At 37.3% G+C, this 19,692-nt stretch overlaps 1 protein-coding gene across 3 annotated transcripts in view; it reads right to left on the reverse strand.

Moving 5' to 3' along the window:
- The window catches only part of THEMIS (thymocyte selection associated), a 190,698-nt gene that overhangs the window by 127,679 nt on the left and 43,327 nt on the right, over positions 1-19,692 (reverse strand). For all 3 annotated transcript variants that reach the window (XM_025865322.2, XM_025865316.2, XM_025865324.2), the window contains exon 2: positions 15,576-15,734. In XM_025865322.2, coding sequence (XP_025721107.1) covers positions 15,576-15,734 — 159 coding nt within the window. The remainder of the gene's footprint in view (positions 1-15,575; positions 15,735-19,692) is intronic.

Genomic DNA, 19,692 nt, shown 5'->3' on the forward strand with positions numbered 1-19,692 from the left:
GACAGATGAATGGATAAAGAAGATGTGGTATATATACACAATGGAATATTATGCAGCCATTAAAAGGAATGAGATCTTGCCATTTGCAACGACGTGGATGGAACTGGAGGGTGTTATGCTTAGTGAAATAAGCCAATCAGAGAAAGACATGTATCATATGACCTCACTGATATGAGGAATTCTTAATCTCAGGAAACAAACTGAGGGTTGCTGGAGTGGTGGGGGTGTGGGAGGGATGGGGTGGCTGGGTGAAAGACATTGGGGAGGGTATGTGCTATGGTGAGCTCTGTGAATTGTGCAAGACTGTTGAATCACAGATCTGTACCTCTGAAACAAATAATGCAATATATGTTAAGAAAAAGAAAGAAGAAGAAGATAGCAGGAGGGGAAGAATGAAGGGGAGTAAATTGGAGGGGGAGATGAACCATGAGAGAAGATGGACTCTGAAAAACAGAGGGTTCTAGAGGGGAGGGGGGTAGGGGGATGGGCTAGCTTGGTGATGGGTATTAAAGAGGGCACATTCTGCGTGGAGCAATGGGTATTCTGCTCAAACAGTGACTCATGGAACACTACATCAAAAACTAATGATATAATGTATGGTGTTTAACATAACAATAAAAAAGGGGATAAAAAAACAGAAATGCCATACGATCTGATAATTCCACTACTATCTACCCAAAGTAAATGAAAACACTAATTCAAAAAGATATATGCACCTTTATGTTTATTGCAGCATTATTTACAATAGCCAAGATATGGAAGCAACCTAAGAGTTCATCGACAGATGAAGGGATAAGGAAGATGTGGGAAGATAGTATACAGCCATATAAGATTGTGCCATTTGCAACAACGTGTATGGACCTAGAGGTTATTATGCCAAGTGAAATAAGTCAGATTGAGAAAGACAGACACCATATGATATGGCTCATATGTGAAATCTAAAAAACAAATAAGCAAAAAACAGAGTCAGACCTATAAATACAGAGAATAAACTGATGGTTACCAGAGGGGAAGAGTGTTGGGGGGGGTGGGTAAAGTGGGTGAAGGGGAGTGGGAAATATAGGCTTGCAGTTATGGAATGAATAAATCACAGAAATAAAAGGCACAGCATAAAGAATATAGTCAATTATATTGGTAGCTATACTAAGTACAACATAATGTATGAAATTGTGGAGTCACTATGTTGTACACCTGAAACTAATGTAACTCTGTGAGTTAACTACACTCAGATAAATAAATAATAAAATGATGGAGAAATTAAGACATCTCCAGGTAACAAAAACTGAGAGAATTTATTACTATCAAATATGCCACATAAGAAATCTTAAAGGGAATTCTTCAGGCTGAAGGACATAAGACAGTAACTTTATTCTGTGTCCAGAAATAAAAGTAACAGCAAAAGAAACTATAGAGGTAAATATAAAAGAAAGTTTTTCATGTACTTTTTTATTTTCAAATATTTTTTCCTATCTAATTTAAAAGGCAATTGCATAAAGAATAACCATAAATATATGTTGATGGGCACATAATGTATAAACACGTAATTTTTACGATAATAACAACTAGAAAGATAGCATAGGGAATAGAACTACAAAGAAGCCAAAGTTTACATACTATTGAAATTAAATTAGTTAATCCAAACTAGACTGTTATAAATTAAGACAATAATTGTAATCCCCAGGCAACCACTAAAAAAACAACTAAAAATGTATATGCTAAAAAACAAAACAAAACAAAACAAAAAAACACCACTGCACTTCTGGTTTCTGACCTGGCATATAGAAAGTTTGGAAGTTATCACTCTATCCTACAGAAAGTTAAAAAGCCAAACAAACTGAAAAATCAACACCTATTCTTAGATCCATTAGAGAAGTGAGATCAGAGGATAAACTGATGCCTCCAAAACTGGAGAGACAGAAAGGCAAGTATAGAGAACCACAACTTTCCAAGGAAACCTCTACAGGAACCAATACCAGGCTAGGAAAATCTAAACTATAATTGCTGAATTGCTAGAAGCTCGGAATGGACAAGTCTGAGAGTAAAAAGATCCAGGGTCCTAGTCATAAGGGAGCTCCCATAATTTTGTAAGTTTTACCTCTAGGTCTTGACCAGACTCTCACAGTAAATATCAGAGAAAAATCTCCTCATACTTCTCTCAAGGGAAAGGTAAAACAAACAAACAAACAAACAAAAATTTCAAAATAGGTCAGAACAATCTATTCTTCTTAATAAGGCCTGCCCTTAAAAGACACTATTGGTGTTTCATTAGGACTAACTGACCTGGGGGGAGGAAAATATGTAACTAACACCCACTCCAGCCTTTCACTCAGGGAAAATGTACAACTAAAGCCCACTCTAGTCTTTCCATTTAAGGAAATGGAAATACCCAGATCTGGTCTGCTCTAGTCTTCCACATGTGAGAAGAGAAATGCTCAACCCACTGTAACCACCCTTTCCCACATAATGGGTGGGGAACAAAATGGAGAAGCACTTGTGAAGTTCATGGTTCAGAGGCACAGGCCTGAAAAAATACTGAGACCTTATCATAGGGCTATAGAATGCTTCCCTCCTACCACAACTTACTGTTAGATTCTGAAGTACTATTAACTACAGTGTCTTTTCACCCAGTACATCATGTCTGGTTATCAAGAAAAAATTACAAGATATACTAAAAGGGAAAAAAAGACAATTGAAGAGACAGAACAAGCATCAGAAGCAAACTCAGATATGGCAGGGATGTTGGGATAATCAGACCAGGAACTGGTGAGAAGAACAAAATAAAACTATGTTCACAAATACTATGGTTGTCTATGTATAAAATCTGAAAAAATTGACCAAAAAACTCCTCAAATTAATAACTGAGTATAGCAAGATTATAGGATAAAAGGTTAATATGCAAAACAATCACTTTCCTATATACTAGCAATGAACAAGTGCATTTTAAAATTAAAAACATAATAACACCTACATTAGTGCCCCCAAAATGAAATACTTTGGTATAGATGTAACAAAATATGTACAAGGTCTATGTTAGGAAGCTTACAAAATTATGATGAAAGAAATCAAAGAACTAAATAGATGGATATTACATGTTCATAAATAGGAAAATAATATTATTAAGATGTCAGTTTTTCCCAATTGAATCTACAGATTCAATGCAAAGCCAATCAAAATCGCAGCAAGTAATTTTATGCATATTGAAATTGATGCTGTAATTTATATGAAGAGGCAAAAGACCCAGAATAGCCAAAGAAATTGAAGAACAAAATCAGAGAACAGACACTACTCAACATCAAAGCTTAATATAAAGTTACAGTAATCAAGATAGTGTGGTACTGGTGAAAGAATAAACAAACAGATCAACAGAACAGAATACAGAACCCAGAAAGAGACCCATATAAAAACAGACAAATGATCCTTGACAGAGGAGTAAAGGCAGTACAATGGAGCAAAGAAAGGTTTTCATTAAATGATGCTAGAACAACTGGACATCCAAATGAAAGCAAATGAATATGGACACAGATCTTACGCCCTTCACAAAAATTAATTCAACATGGATCATAGACCTAAATGTAAAATGCAAATCTATAAAACTTTGAGAAAATGACAGGAGAAAATCTAGGTGACCTTGGGTTTGATGAAGACTTTTCAGTTATGACACCAAAGGCACAATCTATGAAAGAAATAATTGATAAGTTAGGCTCCATTAAAAAAAAAAAGCTGTGTTCTGTAACTAATACTGAATGAAAGGACAAACCACAGAATGGGAGAAAATATTTGCAAAAGGACTTATATCCAAATATATAAAGAACTATTTGAAAAAGGACTTAAATCCAAAATATACAAAGAACTATTAAAATTCAACAAGAAACAAACAACCTGATTAAAAAGTGGGCGAAACCCTGAACAGACATTTCACCCAAGAATATATACAGATGGCAAATAAGCCTATGAAAAGATGCTCAACATCAAATGTCATTAAGGAATTGAAAATTAAAACAATAATAAGATACCATAGGTATATATGTATTAGAATAGACAAAATCCAAAACACTGACTACACAAAATACTGATGAGGATGTGGAACACCAGAAACTCCCAATCACTGCTGGTGGGAATGCAAAATGGCACAGCCATTTTGGAAGACAGTTTGGCAGGTTTTTTTTAAACTAAATATATTCTTACCATATGGTCTAGGAACTATGTTCCTTTGTACTTAGCCAAATGAGTTGAAAACACAACCACCTGCACATGAATGTTTATAGTATCTTTATTTATAATTGCCAAAATGTAAAAGCAACCAAGTTCTTCTTCAGTAGGTGAATGACTAAATGAACTGTGGCACATCCAGAAAATGAAATATTATTTAGCACTAAAAAGAAATGAACTATAAAGCCATAAAAAGACATTAGGATATTTTGATATTAGGGAAGCTGTAGCATATTTGGGAGCAGCTAGTATATGGAAAATCTCTGTATCTTCTGCTTGATTTTGCTTTGAACCTAAATTGCTCTATAAAATGGAGTGTTAATTTTAAAAAAGGCAAGGAAGAGGATTAAAATGGTACACTAGAAAATACCGATTTAACAAAAAACACCAAAAAGCCTAAGACATATGGAAAACAAATAGCAAAATGGTAGATGTAAATTCTACTTTATCAGTAATCACATTAAGTATAAGTGGATTAAACACTCCAATTGAAAGGCAGAAATTGGCAGAACAGATTAAAAACATCATCTGTTTGCTGCTCACAAAAGATATACTTTAAATTCAAAGACACAAATGGTCTGAAAGAAAAAGAATACAAGAAGATAGATCAGGGGTTAGGCAAGACGGTGGAAGAGTAGGGGACCTTGTTTCATCTGGTCCCTTGAATTTAGCTGGATATCTATCAAACCATTCTGAACACCCACGAATTCAGCCTGAGATGTAAGAAAATATATCTGGAACTGTACAAGTAGAGAGCGACTGCTTTTTGCAAGATAGGAGGTGCAGAGTCGTGAATCTGTGTGAGATACTGGAAGATAAATGGAGTGGGGGGAGAGAGCCTCCATAAGCTGGCTACTGAAAAGTGATATAACACCAGAGTGCAAAATCGGAACCCTTAGAAATCTGCTCCAATGAGAGACATCCCTTTCTGAAAAGGGCTCAGGGGATGAAAAGGGCAGAATTCTAGGTGGGTCATTGTGGTCTCAGGATCCCAGGAGACACAGAATGAAAAGGGGGTGCCTGAACCGATAGAGTGACCAAGCAGTGGAGCAGAGAAAGTGGTTTTGGTCAGCGAGCCCAGGAGGGGCTCTCAGCTTGAGTTGCCATAAACTGCGAGCCAGGCCAGTGGGGTGACCGCTCTTTGCATGAGCACCATGAAAAGAACTGGAATGTGCAGGCCGTTTACCATCCCCTGGGAGGGGTGAAATGGTTGCACCCACCACCAGGCAACTGCTCTCAGAGTGGTGGCGGTCCCTGGAAAGGACGTGGAACAGCACCCAGCCATGACTCAAAAGCAGCAGAGCAGGGTGCAGGCGTGAGCCCGCAACTACTCGCAGTCCCAAGGACACAAAGGGCAGTGGCACTCAGGGGTCCCTGAGACTCCCCTCAGGAGGACTGCGGTGGACTTGCACTACAAGAGTCTGTGGAGTTTGGCACACACTAAAGTGAAAACTGTTTGTCCCAGAGGGTTTATTGAGTAGGTGGGATGAGGATCTTTTGCCTCCGGGTGGAGATCCGGCGCAGTCATTTTTGTTCTGATGCTCTGAAGAGGTGTGGAAAGCCGCCAGGGAACAAAATTCACACAGATGACTAGCTTACACTGAGCCCAGCCCCCTGACAAGGGGTGAGGCAGCTTTGCCCAGAGAAAGACATCTAAGGAACAGCACAGCAGGCCCCTCCCCCCAGAAGACAGACTGGAAGAACAGGTGGACTACAACTTTATGGAACCCACAAGAATAAAACTCTAGCACCAGGAGAAAACAGTATATTGAGCTCCAGGTGTTCTCTTATGACTCGTTTATCTTTCAGTCTAAAATTTTCCATTTCCTTTTTTTACCTTTTTCCCATTTCAACTAGATTCTTATTTTACCAAGTTATGTTTTTAAGTTGCTTTTTAACGTTTATTTCTTACATCTACATTTTATAGATACATGCTTCATTTTAGTCCTTTTTTCACTCTATTCAATTTTATATATATATGTGTGTGTGTGTGTATATATAGATAGATATATATATAAGTTTTGATATTTTTGCAATTTTGGGATGTAGTGTCTTCTAACACACAGACCAAAATTCAATCAGGAACAAGAACAAGTGGAATACCCTGCTTTGTCCACCCTGCAAGATTATAGTCTCTCTTCCCTCACCCCTGTTTTGTTTTGTTTTGGTTTGATTTGGTTTTGTATGCTTTTCTGTGGTGGCTTCCAACCACTTTGGATTTGTCAAGGGTGTATTTTGCTTGGGTCATGGTTGACATTTTGGACTCTGCTCATTTGCTCACCCATCTGTCTCTGGGCAAAATGACTAGAAGGAGGAATTCACAACAAAAGAAAGAACAAGAGGCAATGTCCTCTGCCACAGAGCTAATTGATATGGATATAGATAAGATGTCAGAGATGAAATTCAGAATAGCAATTATAAAATAATAGCTAGGCTTGAAAAAAGCATAAATGACAGTACAGAATCTCAAAGGGTGGAAATGAGATCTAATCAAGCTGAACTTGCTATGAATGAGATGCAGTCTAAATTGGACGCTCTAACAAACAACTAGGGTAAATGAGGCAGAAGAGAGAATAAGTGATCTAGAAGACAGGCTGATGGAAAGGAAAGAAGTTGAGGAAAAGAGAGAAAGATAACTAATAGCCCATGAAGAAAGGCTTTAGAAATTAATGACGCCCTAAAATGAAACAATGTCAGAATTGCCTGTGGGGGTGAGGAGAGAGAGAGGGCCGTAAGGTATATTTAAGCAAATCATAGCTGAGAGCTTTCCTAATCTGGGGAAGGAAACAAGCATTCATGTCCAAGAGACAGAAAGGACTCCTCCCAAAATCAATAAAAACAGATCACACCCCTACATAGTGAAGCTTGCAAATCTTAGAGAAAAAGAAGCTATCCTGAGAGCAGCTAGGGAGAGGAGGTTCCTTATGTATGGAGGGAGGAACATCAGAATAACATCAGACCTATCCATAAAAACCTGGCAGGCCAGAAAGGGCTGGCAAGATATATTCAGGGTGCTAAATGAAAAGAACATGCAGCCAAGAATACTTTATCCAGCAAGGCTGTCATTCAGAATGGAAGGAGAGATAAAGAGCTTCCAGGACAGACAGAAACAAAGAATTTGTGACCACCAAGCCAGCCCTACAAGAAATATTAAGGGGGATACTGTAAGTGAAAAGAGACCCCAAGAGTAACACAGACCAGAAAGTAACAGAGACAATCTACAGAAACAGGGACTTTATAGGCAATACAGTGGCACTAAGTTCATATCTTTCAATAGTTACTCTGAATGTAAATGGGCTAAATGATCCAACCAAAAGACACAGGGTATCAGATTGGATAAAAAAGCAAGACCTATCCATATGCTGTCTACAAGAGACTATTTTAGACCTAAAGACACCTCTAGACTGAAAATGAGGGGGTGGAGAACCATTTACCATGCTAATGGACCTCAAAAGAAAGCTGGGGTAGCAATCCTCATATCAGATAAATTAGATTTTATTTATTTATTTATTTTTTATTTTGTTTTAAAGATTTTTATTTATTTATTTGACACAGATAGAGAGAGCACAAGTAAGCAGCATGGCAGGCAGAGGTAGAGGGAGAAGCAGGCTCCCTGTTGAGCTGGGAGCCCGACGTGGGACTCAATCCCAGGACCCTGGGATCATGACCTGAGCCGAAGGCAGACGCTTAACCAACTGAGCCACCCAGGCTCCCCGATAAATTAGATTTTAAACCAAAGACTGCAGTAAGAGATGTAGAGGGACACTATATAATACTTAAAGGGTCTATCCAGCAAGAAGATTTAACAATAGTAAATATTTATACCCCCAACATGGGAGCAGCCAATTATATAAATCAGTTAATAGCCAAAGTAAAGAAACAGACTGATAATAATACATTAGTAGTAGGGGACTTTAACATCCCATTCACTGCAATGGACAGAGCATCTAAGCAGAAGATCAACAAAGAAACACGGGCTTTGAATGACACACTAGACCAGATGGACTTAACAGATATATACAGAACATTCCATCCTAAAACAACAAAATACTCATTCTTCTCGAGTGCACATGGAACTTTCTCCAAAATAGATCACATACTGGGTCACAAATCAGGTCTCAACAGACACCAAAAGACTGAGATTATTCCCTGCATATTTTTCAGACCACAATGCTTTGAAACTTGAACTCAATCACAAGAGGAAATTTGGAATGAACTCAAATACTTGGAGGTTAAATAGCATCCTGCTAAAGAATGAATGGGTCAACCAGGGAATTAAAGAAGAACTTAAAAAATTCATGGAAACTAATGAGCATGAAAACACATTAGTTCAAAACCTCTGGGATACAGCAAAGGTGGTCCTTAGAGGGAAGTACATAGCAGTACAAGCCTTTCTCAAAAAATTAGAAAAATCCCAAATACACAAGCTAACCTTACACTTAAAGGACCTGGAGAAAGAACAGCAAATAAAGCCTAAACTAAGCAGGAGAAAAGAAATAATAAAAAAGATTAGAGCAGAAATAAATGAAAGAGAAACCAAAAGAAGAGTAGAACAGATCAACAAAACTAGAAGCTGGTTCTTTGAAAGAATTAATAAGATTGATAAACCTCTGGCCAGACTCATTCAAAAGAAGAGAAAGGATCCAAATTAATAAAATCATGAATGAAAGGGGAAAGATCACAACAAATACCAAGGAAATACAGACAATTTTAAGAACATATTATGAGCAACAATATGCCACAGTAGGCAATCTGGAAGAAATGTATGCATTCCTAGAAACTTATAAACTACGAAGACTGAAACAGGAAGAGGTAGAAAATCTGAACAGACCCATAACCAGCAAGGAAATTGAAGCAGTAGTCAAAAACCTCCCAAAAAACAAGAGCACAGGGCCAGATGGCTTCCCAGGGGAATTCTACCAAACACTTAAAGAAGAAATCATACCTATTCTACTGAAGCTGTTCCAAAAAACAGAAATGGAAGAAAACTTCCAAACTCGTTCTATGAGGCCAGCCTTACCTTGATCCCAAAACCAGACAAAGACCTCATCAAAAAGGAGAATGACAGACTAATATCCCTGATGAACATGGATGCCAAAATACTCACCAAGATACTACCCAATAGGATCCAACGGTATATTAAAAGGATTATTTACCATAACCAAGTGGGATTTATTCCTGGGATTCAAGGGTGGTTCAACATTCTCAAATCAATCAATGTGATTGATCACGTTAATAAGAAACAAGAACCATATGATCCTCTCAAGTGATGTAGAAAAAGCACTTGACATAATAGAGCATCCTGTCTAGATTAAAATTCTTCAAAGTATAGGGATAGAAGGAACATAACACAATATCATAAAAGTCATCTACAAAAAGCCAACAGCATCATTCTCAATGCAGAAAAACTGAGAGTTTTCCCTTAAGGTCAGGAACACGACAGGGATGCCCATTCTCACCACTTTTGTTCAACATAGTACTAGAAGTCCTAGCCTCAGCAATCAGACAACAAAAAGAAATAAAAGGCATTCAAATTGGCAAAGAAGAAGTCAAACTTTCTCTCTCAGCAGATGACATGATACTTTATGTATCATAAACCCAAAAGACTCCACCCCAAAATTGCTAGAACTCACACAGGAATTCAGCAATGTGGCATGATACAAATTCAATGCACAGAAATCAGTTACATTTCTATACACTAACAATGTGACTGAAGGAAGAGAAATTAAGGAATCAATCCCATTTACAATTGCACCAAAAACCATAAGATACCTAGGAATAAACCTAACCAAAGAGAAAGGATCTGTACTCTAGAAACTAGGGAACATTTATGAAAGAAATTGAGGAAGACACAAAGAAATGGAAAAACATTCCATGCTTATGGATTGGAAGAATAAACACTGATACAATGTCTGAACTGCCCAGAGCAATCTACACATTCAATTCAATCCCTATCAAAATACCGTCGACATTTTTCACAGAGCTGGAACAAACAATCCTAAAATTTGTATGGAACCAGAAAAGACCCCAAATAGCCAAAGGAATATTGGAAAAGAAAACCAAAGCTGGGGGCATCACAATGCCTGACTTCAAGCTATATTACAAAGCTGTGATCATCAAGACAGCATAGTACTGGCACAAAAACAAACAAATAGATCAATGGAACCGAACAGAGAGACCAAAAATGCACCCTCAATTCTATGGTCAACTAATCTTTGACAAAGCAGGAAAGAATATCCAATGGAAAAAAGACAGTCTCTTCAATAAATGGTGCTGGGAAAAATTGGACAGCTACATGACGAAGAATGAAACTGGACCATTCTCTTACACCATACACAAAGATAAACTCTAAATGGATGAAAGACCTAAATGTGAGACAGGAATCTATCAAAATCCTAGAGGAGTAGGCAGTAACCTCTTCAACCTAGGCCACAGAAACTTCTTGCAAGACACATCCCTAAAGGCAAGGGAAACAAAAGCAAAAACGAACTATTGGGACTTCATCAAGATAAAAAGCTTCTGCACAGCAAAGGAAACAGTCAACAAAACTAAAAGGCAACCTACAGAATATGAGAAGATATTTGCAAATGACATAACAGATAAAGGCCTGGTATCCAAGATCTATAAAGAACTTATCAAACTCAATACCCAAAAAAGCACAAATAATCCATTCACAAAATGGGCAGAAGACATGAACAGACATTTCTCCAAAGAAGACATACAAATGGCCAACAGACATATGAAAAAATGCTCCATATCACTTGCCATCAAGAAAATACAAATCAAAAGCACAATGAAGATACCACCTCACACCATTTAGAATGGCTAAAATTAACAAGTCAGGAAACAACAAATGTCAAAGATGCAGAGAAAAGGGGAAAGGATGCAGAGAAAGGGAAACCCTCTTATACTGCTGGTGGGAATGCAGGCTGGTACAGCCACTCTGGAAAAGAGTGTGGAGGTTCCTCAAGAAGTTAAACATAGAACTACCTTATGACCCAGCAATTGCACTAATGAGTATTTACCCCAAACATACAGATGTAGTGAAAAGAAGGGGTACCTACACCCCAGTGTTCATAGCAGCTATAGCCAAATTGTGGAAGAAACTGAGATGCCCTTCAAAGACGAATGGATAAAGAAATTGTGGTTCAGATATATAATGGAATATTACTCAGCCATCAGAAAGGATGAATACCTACCATTTACATCAACATGGATGGAACTGGAGGGTATTATGTAAGTGAAATAAGCCAATCAGAGAAAGACAATTATCATATTGATTCACTTATATGTGGGATATAAGGAATAGTGGAGAGGATCATAGGGGAAGGTGGGGGAAACTGAATGGGAAGAAATCAGAGAGGGAGACAAACCATGAGAGATTCCTGACTCTGGGAAACAAACTGAGGGTTGTGGAAAGGGAGGTGGGTAGGGGAATGGGGCAGCTGGGTGATGGGCATTAAGGAGGACACGTGATGCGATGAGCACTGGGTGTTATATGCAACTAATGAATCATTGAACACTACATCAAAAACTAATGACGTATTATATGCTGGCTAATTGGATTTAAATTAAAAAAAGATAGATCATGCAAATAGTAACCAAAAGAAAACTGTAGTAACCATACTAAGATCAGACAAAAAATAAACCTCAAAACAAAAATTTTACTAGAGACAAAGAATGGGGCACTTCATCAAGAAGAGATAACAGTTATAAGCACATATACACTTGACATCATAACCCCAGACTACATGAAGCAAAAGTTGACAGTAATAGTTGGAAACTTCAATAATAGTTGGAACTTTCAATAATGGATAGATCTGGACAGAAGATTCTCAGGGAACTGGAAGACTTGAACAATACTATGAACCAACAGACATGTGTAGAACACTACACCAAACGACAGCAGAACACTCATTCTTCTCAAGTACACATGGAATATTCTCCAGGATAGGCCATGCGTTAAGCCGTAAAACAAGTCTGAAAAAATGTAAGAGAATTGAAACCATATAAAGTATGTCTTCTGACCTCAACAAAATGCAATCAGAAATCAGTAACAAAAGAAAATTTCAGAAATTCCCAAATAAGAAAGGATGTTTAAAATATATATTAAAGTACTTTTTGAATTTAATTTCTAACCAGGAGTTTAAATTGACAGTTTTAAATAGAGTTTAAAAAAAGAGATATTTCTGTTGAAATTATTAAAAAAAAATGTTAATGGCCTTAATTTCTCTTTCTCCCCAGTACTGAGGTAGAATTACTTCTATATCTGGGATCCTCTTTGAAAGAAAGTATTCTGTAATCATCACCAATCACTTTTCCCCTCCACTTTAGCCCTGATCTTACATTAAAACTAATTTTGTAAATAAATTTTTCTAATCGTTGCTCAATTGATGCAAGCTGATCATGTCAACTGAAAACTCAAAAAATTCTTAATAGCAACTCCCCAAATTAAACTGCTAGTCAAAAGCTAAGTGGAAAATTGGCTTTGCAAATTTTGGATTTGCCAGTCTCCATAATCATGTGAGCTAATTCCCTATAGTAAATATACTATACTATACTATACTATACTATACTATACTATACTATACTATAATATAATATAATACAAATTCCAAAAAAAGCTAAGTGTTTTCATTACTCTCATAAGAAACACTCCTTCTACTAGAAGATTCTAGTCATTTTAACTTAATAAATATTTATTATATACATCTTCTCCTAAACACTGTGGGGATTGTAACAGTAAATGAGATTCAGATTCTGTTGTCAGCAATGTTGTAATCTGTTAAGCAGTTGGTCCTCATAAGACAAGCACACAGATAACCTCAATTACATTCAAAATGTGATAAATGCAATGATTAGGGCATGAAAGACTATATAGTTGTTCAAAAAGGGAATTGTTACATTCAATTAGAATACTCAGGGAAAGCTTCTCATAAAACAATGCTTTGCAACCTTGACTGCTCATTAGTATCACCCTGGTCACTTTAAGATACTTTGGTAACCAGACTTCATTCCAGACTAAATAAATCAAAATATCTCAGGCAATTGGCCCGAGCATCAGGATATTTTAAACCTCCCTAGGTGATTTCCAGTGTGCAGCCAAGTTTGAGAACCATTGCTATAGAGGATGGGGGTAAGGAAGGAGTAAATAGAATTGAAAAATAGGTAAGATTCAAGTTGAAAGGAAGAAGATACCAGAAAACTTGGAAGAATCCTCTCCTCATATAGCTAACTTATTTTCATTCTCCAAATCTGAGCTGAAGTATAACATTCTTTCAAAAGCTTTGAAAAACTTGACTCCACTTGATAATAATGGTATAAAGCCTGACACTTTTTATCATCCTTACTATATGACAAGTACCATTGTGAACACTTCAAATATATTTCCACATTCACTCCTTCCCAAAACACTAGAAGATAGAGAGTATCATTATTCCCATTTTACATGAGAGGAGAGTAAGTAAATTGGCAAGGTTATACAACTAAGAAGTGGCAGAGCTGGAATTCAAATATACGTAAAGACTCCAAAATCCATGCTCTGAAACATGACCAACTAGAGTTAGATATTCCTTGTCAAGACTCTCACGGAACCCACGCATATTTCTTCTTCTCCTTCTCCTTCTTTTCTTCTTTCCTCCTTCTCCTTTTTTTTTTTTTTTTTTGGAACCCACGGAGATTTCAATCACACCACAAATCACATCATATTGTAAGTGTTTACTAGATTTTTCTCTTCCACTATATCATTTATTCACTCATTTCACTCATTCAACCATTCAGTAAATGACCACTGAAAAAGTGCTTGCGGTACTAGACGTAAAGTCATATATGTCATACTTTATTTGTCAAAAAGTTTTAGTCTAGAGGAGGGGTCAGCAAACTACAGTTCACAGGCCTAATTCTGCCGGCCACCTATTTTTGTAAATACATTCTTATTGAACCACAGCCATGTCCATTAGTTTAGGGATCATCTATAGCTTCCTTCATGTTACAGCCTCAGATTGGAATGGTTGTGACAGAGATCATCTGGTGGCAAAGTCTAAAATATTTACTATCTTGTTCTTTATAAAAAACATTTGCCAACACCTGGTCTGGAGCATAAGACAAATAAGAAAATCATTAATGACTACCCAATGCTATTGGTGAACAAGATATATGGAAACATAAAAGAGAGATACCCAGAGTAGGTTAGGGCATCAGCAAAAGTATTCCAGAAGATATGATATTTGAGCTAATTTTGGAAGGGTGAGTTGAATTAACTAGAAAAAGAAGAGCAACCAGATGTGTCAGTAGGATCCTACTGGGAAGTTTAGCAATGATCCAGGGAGCAAGATTCTACTTACAATAGGAATAAAGAGAGTAAATATGTTTAAGAGATACTAGTCCTACATAACTTTGTAAAATATTTTTGATTCCTTCATTCTCACTAGCATAGCAAGTAATGCATACAGTTAGAACTCATTAAGTGTTTGTTAACAGAAAATATTAAGTCCTAAATGAAGGATATTTATTAAAAAGGGGAAAAATAATTTGCCTTCTATTAGTCCTTAAAGAGCACTGATGTGGAGAAAAATGAACCCTCATGCACTATTGGTGGGAATGCAAATTGGTGCAGTCACTGTGGAAAACACTATGGAGTTTCCTCAAAAAATTAAATATAGGACTTCCATATAATCCAGTAATTCCACTACTGGGTGTTTATCCAAAGAATACAAAAATACTAATTCAAAAAGATACATGCACCCTTTTGTTTACCGGAGCATTATTTACAATAGCCAAACTATGGAAATATGGAATCAGCCCAAGTGTCCACTGATAGATGAATGGATAAAGAAGATGTGGTGTATACATATGTGGTATATATATATATACTGGAATATTATTCAGCCATAAAAAAGATGAAATCTTACTGTTTGCAACAACATGGATGGATCTAGAAAGTATAATGCTGAGTGAAATAAGTCAGTCAAAGAAAGACAAAAATATGATTTCACTCATATGTGGAATTTAAAAAACAAAACAAATGAAACAAAGAAAAAAGAGACAAACCAAAAACAGACTCTTAACTATAGAGAATAAGCTGATAGTTACCAGAGGGGAGGTAGGGGCGGGGAGATGGTTAAAACAGGAGAAGGGGATTAAGAGTAGACTTATCAAGATGAGCACTGAGTAACGTATGGAACTGCTGAATCACTATATTGTACACCGGAAACTCACATAACACTGCATATAAAAAAATAAAAAAGAATTCTAATTTTTTCACCCACCACCCTAGAGTGAAAAAAAAAGCTACCACTTGTTTCCAATTGTATAGATGTATATTAACCATAGTTTTATAAATGTGAAATGGTTACAAAATACTGTACCTGGAAAATTCATAGGCAGCTCAAATGGTTGTAAAGACTCACAACCCTCAGTGTGCTCACAAATTTCAGCTATGATCTTCTTAATTTTGAGACCAGTAATTTTAATCACTTCTCCTGTTGACAAACAGCATTCATTTCCAAACATTTCATAAATGGAACCTAAAGAATAAAAAGGAAGAGTTAAAACAGCTTTTAAAAAAAGAATTAAATAAGGAAGAACAAAGTAGGAGTCGAAAGCTTCATATATTGTTTTTATTCAGTTCCTCTCCTAGCTACCTACTAAACAGGAATTGAATCAAGCTTGGTAAAATGTATAACTTGTACCAAGAAAAATATTAGATTTTCACTTCATCCACTGGACAAAGTATAAACAACCTTATTTTTGTTATTATTGTAAAGTAGATTCATGGTTTCCTTAGCACCTTTAGCTCATCATTCCAAGGTCAAACCACAAACATGTCTTCCATTGCTGGGATTTATGATCTATTTCTGCTGGGTCACAGAATTAGGCTCATATGAGTCAACAATGATCTAAGTATGCATTGCAAACAAGGTTGTAATACAATCCAAGGCTCAAAGACAGAGTCTATACACCAAGGCCTTATATTAAGAGCATCTTATCCATTTATTAAACCTGTTTCTCTTCATCATCATGAATACAAGACTTTCTGTCCATTTTATCTGTTGATTTTTGACAAGCTGGAAATACCTCTTGGTATCTTTACGGCAATAGGGGGCAGACCAGCCCAGATAAACTGAAAAGCTTCATTTTAGTTCAGAATTTCAGTCTTTTCCTAACAAACCTCTTATCATAGATACTAAAGCTAAGCTTTTCATCCATTTATTTTCTTTTTTTATCTCCTGATGGAAGAAGAGTGTGCAGTGAAATAACCAGAAAATGAGCAACAGAAAAGAGGAGAGGCAAAAATTCTGGATAATCTACCCCAAATAAAAAGGGAACAACCCAAACATTACATCTCTAAGACATTGTTACTTTACAACTGAACGGTAAATGAAAGGCTGATGTAAAAAAATATTATAGAACTGTGGGGATTTAAACCTCTCAATTCTTCCCTACCTCCAATATGATTTATATCCTCTTTACCACATTAAAATGTGAACAGTATAAGTATGAGATTTCGGGTTGGTCTGCTTTCCAAATTCTTCCTACTGAACCCCCTCCTCATAGAATCTTACCTGATATACAACACCTAAAACATTTTTGTAGCATTAGTGGTTATCATAAAAGTTATTAAGCCGGGCATCCAGTCCAGCATTAAACAACTCCATGATTGTATCGGAGTGTCAACAGGGAACAGGGGGCACACTCAAGGTAGAATAATTTCAGGAGGTCTTAACAAAGGGGCAGTTTACACAGAGGCACAGCCAGTTCTCAGTAACACAAGAAAATAAATACCCTGACCTCACTCTTCGCCCTCCATTTGATCCTCGGCCTGGGTGCGTCGCTTCCTTTGGCCAAATTCAGCCAGAAGCCAGAGGACAAGGGAGCTACCGATGCCACCACAGAAGTCAGCCTCCAAGGTAGAGAGGGGAAGTGGAAGTCCAGCACACCATTCTTACTGCCCATTATTGAATAAGGACTATTTTTGCAAATATGCGAGTATATTTGCTCCTCAAGTTCTGGGTATGTACTTCCATAACTCCCTCCTTTTCTAATGCTATCCCCTTAACTACGTATGTGTTCATACCTCTCATTAACTCCCATACATAGTGTTGTCAGCTATCTCCAATCTTTTGTGGAACAACTGGGATATTAAAGACACAGTAATAAATCTATAGTGACATTTTTCTCCAATGAACTTAGAACAGTTATTTTCTATGATCCTCATTTGGCAATTAATCACATACTAACATGTTATACCTTCAGTATTATCTCATCCTGTACTTAACTTTTTATGATTTTAGTTATTACTCCCAACTCAAACTTCATGGAAGAAAATACTGCATTATATTATTGCATAACATATTTATAATATATTGCATTGCATATATATTGCACAACACATCAACTGCCCTTCCTCATTCATTCTGCAAACTTTAATGGAAACCTACTACGTGTCAGGCATTGTGATTGGCAGTAGGTAACAGAGATAAAATGCATAATCTCTTCCTCCCATGAAATGTTGTCTTGAAGCAAGCAGACAAGTCAGCAGACACTACAATAAATTATGAGAAAGTTATAACATAGGAAATACAGGGCATTGTGGGAGAATACTGGAAGCATTTAATTAAACAATTACAACCTAAAGAGATTAGGGAAGGATTCCTGGAGGAGACCACAGCGGAGCTGAGGGTTTTTTTTTTTTTTAAGATTTATTTATTTATTTGAGAAAGAGAGAGAATATGGGGGCGGGGGAGAGGCAGAGGGAGAGGGAGAGAGAATCTCAAGTAGACTGTGTGCTGAGCATGGAATCTGCCACGGGGCTTGATTCCACAGCCCTGAGATCACAACCTGAGCTGAAACCAAGAGTCAGACACTTAACTGACTATGCCATCCAGATGCCCCTAGTTGAGCTGAGTTTTAAAGGGAGCAGCACAAGATGTTGGGACAGGCAGAGGAAACAGTATTTGAAAAGGTAGCGAGATGTGAAAGAACTTGACACATTCTGGAAACTTCAAGTAGTTTGTTATGTCTCAAATATAAAGAAAGAACGGGATAAGAAAGGAGACTAGAGAAAAAAAAGAACTCCAGATCACGCAGCCTCTTTATGAGATTACCCCAATAAACAAAAAGGTCAAAGTCTAATGCAACCTCAAAGTTAGAAAATCTAAATTTTCGGGCGCCTGGGTGGCTCAGATGGTTAAGCGTCTGCCTTCGGCTCAGGTCATGATCCCAGGGTCCTGGGATCGAGTCCCGCATCGGGCTCCCTGCTCCTTGGGAGCCTGCTTCTCCCTCTGCTTCTCTCTCTCTCTATCCCTCTGTCTCTCATGAATGAATAAATAAAATCTTTAAAAAAAAAAAAAAGAAAATCTAAATTTTCAGTTATCATGGTTCAGGAACTAATACCAATTTAATAAGAGGTCGTATGTATCTAGGTGCTTGCTATCCAAAGTGTGGTCTACTGTATCACCTGGGAGCTTGTTAGAATCTTGGCCAGACCCCAGACCTGCTGAATCAGAACCTGCATTTTTTAAATTTTATTTAATTATGTTATGTTAGTCACCATACAATACATCATTAGTTTTTTTTATTATTATGTTATGTTATGTTAATCACTATACCTTACATCATTAGTTTTTGATGTAGTGTTCCATGATTCATTGTTTGCATATAACACCCAGTGCTCCATGCAGTACGTTCCCTCCTTAATACCCATCACCGGGCTAACCCCCCCCACCCCCCTCCCCTCTAGAACCCTCAGTTTGTTTCCCGGAGTCCATAGTCTCTCATGGTTCGTCTCCCCCTCCGATTCCCTCCCCCTTCATTTTTCCCTTCCTTCTCCTAATGTCCTCCCTGCTGTTCCTTATGTTCCACAAATAAGTGAAACCATATGATAATTGACTTTCTCTGCTTGACTTATTTCACTTAGCATAATCTCCTCCAGTCCCATCCATGTTGATGTAAAAGTTGGGTATTCATCCTTTCTGATGGCTGAGTAATATTCCATTGTATATATGGACCACATCTTCTTTATCCACTCATCTGTTGAAGGGCATCTCGGCTCTTTCCAGTTTGGCTATTGCGGAAATTGCTGCTATGAACATTGGGGCGCATATGGCCCTTCTTTTCACTACATCTGTGTCTTTGGGGTAAATACCCAGGAGTGCAATTGCTGGGTCATAGGGTAGTTCTATTTTTAATTTTTTGAGGAAACTCCACACTGTTTTCCAAAGGGGCTGTACCAACCAACTTGCATTCCCACCAACAGTGTAAGAGGGTTCCCCTTTCTCCACAACCTCTCCAACATTTGTGGTTACTTCCCTTGTCAATTTTTTCTATTCTAACTGATGTAAGATGGTATCTCAATGTGGTTTTGATTTGAGTTTCCCTGATGGCTAATGACGATGTGTCTGTTAGCCACTTGTATGTCTTCTTTTGAGAAGTGTCTGTTCATGTCTTCTGCCCATTTTTTGACTTGATTATTTGTTTTTTGGG

This window comes from Callorhinus ursinus, unplaced genomic scaffold, assembly GCF_003265705.2.
Source record: "Callorhinus ursinus isolate GAN/ISIS: 27379988/994484 unplaced genomic scaffold, GSC_fseal_2.0 scaffold6, whole genome shotgun sequence".
In the NCBI taxonomy this organism is placed as follows: Eukaryota; Metazoa; Chordata; class Mammalia; order Carnivora; family Otariidae; genus Callorhinus; species Callorhinus ursinus.